Source organism: Sphaeramia orbicularis, chromosome 7, assembly GCF_902148855.1.
Source record: "Sphaeramia orbicularis chromosome 7, fSphaOr1.1, whole genome shotgun sequence".
NCBI lineage: Eukaryota > Metazoa > Chordata > Actinopteri > Kurtiformes > Apogonidae > Sphaeramia > Sphaeramia orbicularis.
In genome coordinates, this window is record NC_043963.1 from 12,134,654 (window position 1) to 12,145,689 (window position 11,036).

Here is an 11,036-nt window from a genome sequence, read left to right on the forward strand (position 1 = left end):
TAATGTTCACATTTCGGTCTTTTACATATTCTCTGTACTTTATTATTATTGCGTCACTGACTGTTCCTTTATATTTTTATTTTAATCTTTACTTTTAATCTTATGCTGCTGAAATACTGCAAATTCTGGGACAAATAAAGGATTAACTTGATGTAAACATTAATGCTTTCTATTCTTAGAATGTTTTACACACACATTGCTTTATTGATTATATCTATATCATCACATTCGTAAAATAAAGATAACTTTTTTGCCTAAATCACCAAATACACAATTTCTGGTCAAGTTTTTTTTGTTTCCTGAAAAATCTGAAAAAAATGACATAAGCAGTTATTTTAAGAAGGAGACGATATTCAACTCAACTTTATTTATAGAGCACTTTAAGAACAACCGCAGCTGAAACAAAGTGCTGTACATCAGTCATAAAAACATTACGAAGAGACAAACAAGATGAAACAATAAAAAAACAGAAATGAGAGCAGAGTCTCGTTTAACCCTTTCATGCACAGTGGTCACTCCAGTGGACAGTTCTTCTCCAGCTCTTCTCTTGTATATTCATTGGTTTTGTTGTTTTAGTTCCATATCAGCCAACACAATGGACGCTTATGCATCATCCCATACAATGAAGCTCATACCATTACTGTAACTTTACTGTTCTAGAAAAACCTGATCTGCAGTAACATGTTTGAGTGTAAATCAGTTGCTAATTGTTATTAGACTGTAATCAACAGTTTTCTGAAACAAATTTTTTTTTTTTTTTTTTTTTTTTTGCATATCCTCCTGGGACCCAGTAATGCATTTTTGTCCTCTGTAGGGGACAAAGTTTGACAGTTGTACTTAAAAAATGCTGTGCATTACAAAGGATATTCCATTAAAAAACTCAATCAATAAAAATTATTTTAAAAATGTATCTGAAAAAACTGTTGCATTATGTAGATTCCAATCAAGACAATTTTTTAATGTAAAAAAGCTAAAACTGTCAAATTCCTGGGTCTCAGGAGGATATTATCTCCATGAAATGAGTCATAACTAGTATTAGAGTATGAGAAAATGTGTGAAAACGTTAGCGATTTACCAATTAGCGGCGTTAAAAATGTTTTTATTTCATAGTTTTCACACAGTATATCACTTTATGAGAATGAGTTTTAAATACATGTTTCTTTGCTTCAAAAATTAAACACATGGTGTCCAGCTGACTGGACATTTTTGGAACTCCACGAAAAATAGGTTCATAAAAAAAAAATTTCATTTGCATTGTTTTTTTCATGCCTAAAGAGGAATAAAAACACTCAAGAAAAAAATATTGACTAAGGTTCGGATAATTCATGCATGAAAGGGTTAAAATATAATAAAAAGCCAAGCAGAATTGTACCAGCATGCTTATAATTATTGATCATTTTCACCGTTTTTTTTTGCTAATGTTCAGACCCACCTGTTGGCTGAGTGGGGGGGAATGCAGAGGTGCCTGGAGCCCCATTTGGTGTGAGATGATTGGCTGTGACTGCTGCATGCGGATTGGCTGGTTGAGCAGGGAGCTCTGGTGCAGGGACAGCTGGGTGTGGGGGTGCAGCGGCGGGCTGATCTGGAAGGGGGCGGGGGGAGAGGCACTCATGCTGGGCGGCAGCATCTGGGATTGGCTGAGGGTCTGGGCCAGGGCGTGGCGGGGCGGCCCGGCGTAGCTCTGGAGGTCCGACAGGGGGAAGGAGCCCGGCGGGCCCAGGTATGGAGAGGAGGGCTGGGGGGGCACGCTGTACAGGGGCTGCTTCGGGGGCAGCAGGTGGGAGGGCTGGCTGGTCTGCTGGGCACTTTTTGGTTCAGGGTCGTTGTACGTCTGAGGAGGAAAACATCAGCTCCAGTTAGTGTTTCAGTTTTAGTTCAGGGGCCAAATACAACCCAATATGATCTGAAACGGGCCAAATCACTACAATAAGAACAGTGAAAAAAGTTCAATTATTTTATGAATATTGACATCTTCCTTTAAAAAATGTGAATAACATGAACAACCTAAAATTTCTTCAGAAAAATATGTGCAATTTTAACAATATTATGCCTCAGATTCTCAATTACACATTTAAAGATCACAGTGTTTCTACAAAGGCACAAAATACTTAGTAAAAGGTAGAATATTTATATGAACATTATGGTATCGGGAAAATAGGGACATGTCATACAAATTAGCATTGTTTAATTAATTTTATTTACATTTTTTTTTAATATCATGATTGCTGTATTTTAATGTTTTTATTATTATTATTACTACCATTATTATAATTTTTTCCTACATATATGTACAGTTTCATAAGAATATATGTATGTTATTTATATATATATATTTATATATCATTTGGTGCAAGTCTACGTGGTGTGAATGGGTGTGTGTATGAGTGTTTATGTTGTTTTGATTCATATTTGTTATGTAAAACTTAAATACCAATAAAAATATTGTGAACAAAAAAAAAAAAAAAGGTAGAATATTGTTAAAACTGAGCTTACTTCCCTTGAGTCAGGGGGGGTCAAACTCATTTTAGTTCAGGGGCCACATTCAGCCTAATATGATCTAAAGTGGGCCGGACCAGTAAAATAATCTAAATAATAGGATAAGAACTTTTGAGTGAAAAAAGTAAATTCCGTAATGAAAATGTTTACATCTACGAATTGTACTCGAACATAACATGAACAACTATGAACCTGAAAATTCGTTTGTAAAATAAGTGTAATGTTAATAATATTACACCTTAGTTTATCATTTATACATGTGAATCACAACTTAGAGATCACAGTGGATCTACAAATACACAAAACATTAAATAACAGGGAGAATATTATTAAAATTCCACATACTTCTCTTCAGACATTTCAGATATTCAAATTTTTTGTAAAAGGCTAGTCTGTAAATATGAACATTTTTGTGTAATTTTACATTTTTTACACTAAAACGAAGAGACAAATTTACAGTTTTCATTATTTATAGGTTATTATGATAGTATTTTACTGGTCTGATCCACTTTAAACTAAAATGACCTAAAATGATTTTAACATCCTTGATTGTTAATATCTTCAGTGTAATTTTTGCATTTCACAAATTCATCCAAGGGGCCGGATTTGGCCCTGGGGTGCCGCATGTTTGACACCTGTGACTTAAGATATTTCATGTTGTTCATATTTGTTCAGGTTATTCACATTTTTTCTGTGAAAGGATAGTTTGTAAATGTACTTCTTTTGCACTAAAACAAAAAAAAGTGGAGTTGTCATTGTGATTGTGATGAATTCAACATTTTTACTAAAAATAAACATAAAAAATTTGTTATTTTCCAGAAAATAAATGCTGGGTAAAACGTTTTCTTTTAAATCCCAGTCTTGGAAATGTCAAAAATTAAGTACACTGACTTTCATGTATCATAATTTTATTCACAATATCAAATTTAACATTTACTACCTTAATCGGCACAAAAATGTCCCATTAACTCCCATTAAAACCACATTTTTAATCACAGCCAATATAATATAGACTATAATCATGCATTTAGTGAATTCATACCACCCGTATATATCCTATTCATTGTACATATTTTTCATCTGTAGTATAGAGCTAGCTTTGGTATATTTTGTTCATGTCAGGAGTTCTAGCATTACTTTTTACTTTAGTAGCACATGTGTATTAATATTTCACTCTGAAGCCTTTGCACAGTTCGCTTTTTAACACTGTGATATTTGCATTTTGTTTTATTTTTCTTATACAGTCCCTTTTGCACAAGCGTTTTGCTGCTAAATTGATTTTCACTGTTCCTGTGACAGTGACAATAAAGATCTATTCTATTCTATTCTATTCTATTCTATTCTATTCTATTCTATTCTATTCTATTCTATTCTATTCCATTCTATTCTATTCTATTCTATTCTATTCTATTCTATTCTATTCTATTCTAATTCAGGGTTTCATTTTGAAGAAAAATAGTAAAGTTTGTCATTTTTACTGCTTATCAAGAGTAAGGAGTTTTCCCATTATAGGCCTTAGCATTAAACACTTTCTCAATAGTGAAATGACTACAAAAGTGCCGTAAAAAACCCTTAAATGACAGAACATAAGACATTGAACTTTTAAACATCTCCCAGTTGCCCTTTGCTGCCCTGTTTAATTCCGTCTCAGATACTCGACTACAGCGCTGCTTGTCCGTTTGCAGTTCTGACACTCCGAGCCGTCGACTGCTGCAAACCTTTTTTAGCATACCGATTCTCACTGTGTAATGAGGAGGCATAGATTTAATTTCCCGTCTATCCTCGCTCTGACAGCCTTCACTATTTATTTTGCATCACTTCACATACACATAAACAGACAAGCTGACACGTGGAAGAACAGGGGTCGAGGTTGAAAACATCCTTGGCTGCACTTAAAAGACCCCCAAAAAAAAAAAAAAAACTAAACATACAAAAACACCAAACCTCCTCCTAAAATCAACCAAACATGACGCTTCTCATTTTGGACAGTATCACTCTGAGCAGGTGCGGCGCCCACCCAACACCCCACCCCCACCTCCACCCTCTGCAGGCCCCTATGATGAGCTGTCAGATTGCTCATCTCCAGCCATCAGTGTTGATTAGAAAGTAATGGAGCCCATTTGTATGAATAGAGCTGGGGCCGAGGTAATGATCAATAGACACCTTGACAGATAGATGGGAGGAGAAGAGGGATACAACACACACACACACACACACACACACACACACGGTTGCACACATATGCAGCCGCCCGGCCAGAGAAATGAGCCTGTTTGGCTGCAGAACAAATGGAATGACAAAAGGAATCTTCCCCGCACTACACTGTCTGTTGTTAATACAAGACGGCACTAAACAATGCAATCCACAGGCCTTTCTTTATTCAGGATGCTGCTGCGTACAAGGCATTCGCTGGCCGAGAGGATGTCATAGATCTGCATTAACAGGAAGGTGCCAGGGGTGGAAACAGCAGCAAAGAAAATGATCGCTTCCACTGATTTGCTTGTATTTCCTCCTGTCAGCGTCGACTCTTAAAACTATTTCATAACAAATATCAGTTATATCAATCAACCCGAGTAGCATATTTTATTTATTATTATTATTATTATTACTTTTTTTTTTAACCCTTTCTTGCATAGGTCACTACAGTGGACAGTTATTCTCCAGCTGTTCTCTAGGGTGGTCCAAAATTTTTTTTTTAAGATTCTCTGGATTAGAACCCTGCATTTGGTTCCATATATGGCCAAATTACTTTGGTCCAAATTTTATGCAAATTAATTAATGTTTAGAGGTTGCACAAGACACGTGAAGATTGCTCTGTATCAGGGGTCACCAATCCTGGTCCTCGAGGGCCGGAATCCTGCATGTTTTAGATGTATCCCTCTTCCAGCATACCTGATTCAAATGATAGGCCTATCACCAAGCTCTGCAGAAGCCTGATAATGACTGTCAGGTGTGCTGGAAGAGGGAAACATCTAAAACATGCAGGATACTGGCCCTCGAGGACCAGGATTGGTGACCCCTGCTCTATATACTACAGGGTGTCCCATAAGTCTCCACACATAGGAGACATAATACATTCCATATATACATGGTTCTAACATGTATTTCTTTATATTTCTTCTTTATAGTTCTTCAGCAGTGGAGGACACGCATTGAAATGTGTTCCCGACAAAATGGCAGTCATATAAAGCATATTATATAAATAAAAATGGTTTATGTCAAGAAACGTTTATTTTTCCTATGTATGGAGACTTACGGGACACCCTGTATAACATAACTAGCCAAATGAATAAGGCATATTAGAATAATTTGCAATTGTATTCTCAAAATCAAACTGCAACTCGCATAAAAATGTTACTTAGAAAGTCCAGCCACCACTGTTACTTTATTGAAATTATAAAAAATGTTCCTGCGTTCTTTGACAACTTGGAGCCAGTGCTGTTTGTGATCTTCATTTTTTGTTCGGCTACAGCTGAAGTCTTGAATAAGCTCCACCCCTCTTTCAGCAACATCATCGACACAATGCACAATTTTCGCATCCTTCTGAAAGTCTTCATCATCAGCCCAGTCTTCTGGAGGAATTCTGAAGAATGTTTGTGGCAGATCCAAAGTTTCAAAGAAACGCATGGTGCTGGTGGTGACAACATCACTGATCTGCTTCCCTTCATAATCTGCTTGATTAAGGCCATCCCAACGCTTTAGTGGAACCCAGAGAACCTTCATTTTCCATCATGTTGTCAACCATCAGCTGTTTCTGCTCTTGTGTCACACTGGAGTCCAAGAATGCCAGGACAACTGATTCTTCACTCCAGTACCACAGATGTGGGCGGCCTTACTTCATACATATATTGCTAGATGAAGCACTCAAACCTTGGTTTTGCTCGTACTGCTGCTTCTCTTACAGGTCAGCTTGGCTATGCTGAAAATGCAAAATTAGTCCATTTCCAGGAAACTTCCAGCAACTTGTGAACCTCTAAAACATCTTCTTTTTCTTCCAATTTTTTTCCTAAATCATCTTTTGAATGCCAAAACCTAATGCAGGGTTCTTATGGAGGTTATCTGAAACTTTATTTTTTTCACCATGATTGTTGGACCACCCTACTGTTCTCTTGTATATTAATGGGTTTTGTTGTTTTAGTTCCATATCAGCCAACACAGTGATGCTTATGCACCATCCCACACACTGACATTCATACAATTACTGTAACTGTGCTGTTCTTGATAAAGTTGATCTGCAGTGACATGTTTGAGTGTAAATCAATTGTTATTTGTTAGACAAAAAAGTTTTTTTTATTTTTTATTTTTTGCATATTATCTCCATGAAGTGAGTAACTACTAGCATTAGAATATGTTAAAATGTGAGAAAACATCAGATTAGCAGCATTAAAAATGTTTTTATTTCATTGTTTTCATATCGCTTTCTGATATTGGGTTTTAAACACGTTTCTTTACTTCAAAAATTAAAAGCATGAACATTTTACTAATTCCACAGAAAAAATAACTCAATCGCATTGTTTTTTTTCATGCCTAAGGAGGAATAAAAACACTCAAGAAAAAAAAAAATCTTGACAAAGGTTCTCATAATTCATGCATGAAAGGGTTAATTGTAGAGAAACATTTATTTGGAAGTCACCACAAAAATAGTTCTAAGTGTTGAAGCCATCATTCATTCATAGCACATACACTACAAAGAAAAAGTTAAGGATATTTTTCAATTTTGGGCTATTTTTTTCAGTTGGGATTCTTGCACAGTGCTTTTTACGTTTTTTGTGTGTGAATTGAAACACATTTTTTAAATGACCGGACATAGTTTTATTTACAAATGGCAAAAATGACACAAAAACGACAAAAAAAGGAGAAATATACTTAACTTTTTGTTTTGTAGTGTAGCTCATCTACACTGCTATCCTTAAAACGTTCCTTTTTTTTTAGTCTTTGCTCTCTCCTGTTAATTTAAAAAATTTTTTTTTATTTTATTAACCCCCTAAGACCCAGCTATGGGTTTTCTGTCCATGTTTGTGGACAAGAGTTTCACAATTTTATACAAAAAACAAACAAACAAAAAAAAAAAGAAAGAGAAGAAAACCGTCCACCACAAACTGTTGTATCATGATGTTTCCAATATAGGCACTTATTTAATAAAAAAAAAAACAAAAAACAAAAAAAGTTTGTATTTTGCTGACATTTCCTGGGTCTTAGGAGGTTAATTCAAATTTTTATTCACAACAGTCTCATAAGACATTATACAGGACATCAATAAAAGTACACTGTTCTGTTTTTTTTTTTGGAAAGAAAAAGGGTATCAATAATGGTCTGAGTAGCATATTTTATCAGGATTTCTGCAGGTATCAGCAAATCTACTTTAATGCCCTTTTTAATGCCAATTTAAACAAATTTAATGCCCATGTCCAACTGTAGATACAGTTTTATATATAGTTTTATGACAGTTTTGAAGGTTCTGAATAGTTCCTCCTCCTGTCACTTCTGCTGAAACTTGCACTTTTATATTTTTTCCCACATTTGCTAATATTCCCTCCGCTCACAGCACGTTGCGTTATATTTGTCCAAACAAATGTACCTTTAGTTATACCAGGCATTAAAATGAACATGAAACTGAAGAAAACAAGGGGTGGTCTAATAATTTTCTCCACAACAGGTACATTTAACCCAAAAAGACCCAGTACTAGTTTTACATCAGTTCCCAAATGATTTTTTTCCTCTCTATTTAACCTCTCCTGAATGATTTATCACTATTTATTGCCATATTATCTGCTTTATTTTGTGTTTTTTCCATGTAAATCACATATTTTCCTATATTTACTTCACTGATCATGTAGATGTTAATTAAAGCTCCGATTAAAAATGAGGGTTATTTTATTAGAAACAGAGAAAACTGATGAAAAAGTTACTTTTTCAGTCAAATCTATCATTAACTGAACATAAACCAAGTGTCTCCATCCGCTGTCATTGATCCAACTCCATGGGTTTTACTGGTGAATTAATGTTGTAGAAGATAACGGTGTTTCCATGGTAACTACGGAGCCTCTGAACATCCAAATGGGTCATATCTGATGACCATGAAAAGATGACAAACTGTATTTTACATCAATTATTTGCATGTATTGATATTATTAGTGGATCGGCAGGTATTAAACATTTACGTAAGTAGATGCTTTTGGTTGCCAGTGGATGTTTGGGTCTTTATAGGTTAAATAAACATATTTATTCGGTAAAAAGAGGTAAAAGAGTGTCTTGATTGATGTGGGTTTTTTTTTCACACAAGTGTAAATGTACATGAGGAGAATAAACATTAACACCTTTATAACAGACATAGCAAACATTTAACTCTTGTCTTGCTGGATTTACTTATTAAGTGTTAAAACAAGTGTAGTATAAACATGTATTATGGACTAATGAGGAGGGTTATGACAGTTATTTTATGTCTTATTCATAAAAAAGAGCCATTTTCTCTACTTCTTCATGTCTGTTTATTAAATCCATGTGTAACATAGACTAGAGCACCACCTGCTGGTCAAACGATGACGCGTAGAATACAAGCTCCAAACACACATTTATCACATTTTCATTGTTGCATCTTCTTAAAAGTGTGTTTCAAATGTGCATGACATTTTATGGACACTCAGCCACTGTCGCCTATTATATTTGAGTGTGTGGAGTTAATATTAACCCGATTACTCATTAAACCATGATTATTCAGGGGTTTTCCATCATATATACTGTGTTTGTTTTTAGGCGAAAGTGAAAATGATATGTTTATGGTGTATTCTAGCTGCATTGACTCTAAAACAGTACATCTGATAATGATTTACACACTTCTACATCAATCTCACACGTGTCTTTCTATTGAACCGTCATTTATTGAGAAAAACCTGTTGTTGTTAATGAACTATGCTGCTTTCATTTTGGGAATGTCATTTTTAGCTGAGAAATGAGTCTAGACCTGAACAGATTAAAGCTGAAGGAGCTAAAACCAGGGTTGAAAACATACCAGAAATGCACATCGTCCTTCTGCAGATCTCTCCTCTTGGTCCAAATCAAAGGCTAAATATCATCACCTTCTTAAACCCCACCCCTTGCATGTGTTGTAGCTTATTTTGGCATCGATCCAGCTGACGTCATCATGTCTCCGCGTGCGCTGATGTCAACTGTCTCTATATGTGTGCCAAGTTTGAAGGAAATTGAAACAATATCGATATTGTCATAGATGTGAAATTTCACCCTTTATAAGTAAATGGGAGAAGAAAAAAGATTTTAAAAATTAATAAAAAATTTGAACTTTGACCTACTTTTCCCAAAATATAATCACATCTATTCTGGGTCACTGGCAATCTATAAACCCAATTTGGTATCAATTTGACCAGTAGTTTTCCCGCTACAGACATGTGAATTTTCGCCCATTATAAGTAAATGAGGAAAAAAAAAGATTTGAAAAATTCATAAAAAATTTTAACGTTGTTTTACTTTCCTCAAAATGTAATCTCATCTATTCTGGGTCACTGGCCATCTATAAACCCAATTTGGTATGAATTCAACCAATAGTTTTGCTGCTACAGACATTTAAAATTTCGCCCATTATAAGTAAATGGGGAAAAAAAAAAGAAAATTCATAAAAAAAATTTTTTATCTTGACCTACATTTCCCAAAATGTAATGAGATCTATTCTGGGTTGCTGGCAATCTATAAACCCAATTTAGTATGAATTCAACCAATAGTTTTGCTGCTACAGACATTTAAAATTTTGACCATTATAAGTAAACGGAGGAAAAAAAATTGAAAAATTCCTAAAAAATTTTAATGCTGACTTACTCTCCCCAAAATGTAATCTCATCTATTCTGGGTCACTGGCAATCTATAAACCCAATTTGGTATGAATTCAGCCAATAGTTTTGCTGCTACAGACGTTTAAATTTTCACCCATTATAAGTAAATGGGGAAACATTTATTTTTTTTAATTTATACAAAATTTTTAACGTTGATCTACTTTTCCCAAAATGTAATGAGATCTATTCTGGGTCACTGGCAATCCATAAACCCAATTTGGTATGAATTCAACCAATAGTTTTGCTGCTACAGACATTTAAAATTTTGCCCATTACAAGTAAATGGGGAAAAAAAAAAAAGAAAAATTCATTAAAAAAAATTTAATGTTGACCTACTTTTCCCAAAATGTAATCACATCTATTCTGGGTCACTGGTAATCTATAAACCAAATCTGGTAAGAATTCAACCAATAGTTTTGCTGCTAGAGTGATAAAAAACAAACAAATGATGGAGTCAGAGAACAGCAAGCAGGGAACTAATGAGTGAAAACGACACATATTCACATATTTCAAGTCCAGCAGGAAAAGACGAGTAACTTTAAAATAAACTGCTTCTGCAAACAAGTCGCGCATAGAAAAACTAATCAAATCTAAACGGTTACATCTATTTTAATCAGACTGCGCTGCTCTATTTCAGTCTCCATTGTGAGGAACACCAGCGACTTGGCATGCATTTTTTTAATTTCACAATCACCTAAG

At 34.8% G+C, this 11,036-nt stretch overlaps 1 protein-coding gene across 2 annotated transcripts in view; it reads right to left on the reverse strand.

The window, feature by feature from the left end:
* LOC115423061 (thymocyte selection-associated high mobility group box protein TOX-like) overlaps positions 1-11,036 on the reverse strand; it is a 239,226-nt gene that overhangs the window by 18,580 nt on the left and 209,610 nt on the right. For both annotated transcript variants that reach the window (XM_030139766.1, XM_030139767.1), the window contains one exon: positions 1,433-1,831. In XM_030139766.1, the coding sequence (XP_029995626.1) occupies positions 1,433-1,831 (399 nt within the window). The remainder of the gene's footprint in view (positions 1-1,432; positions 1,832-11,036) is intronic.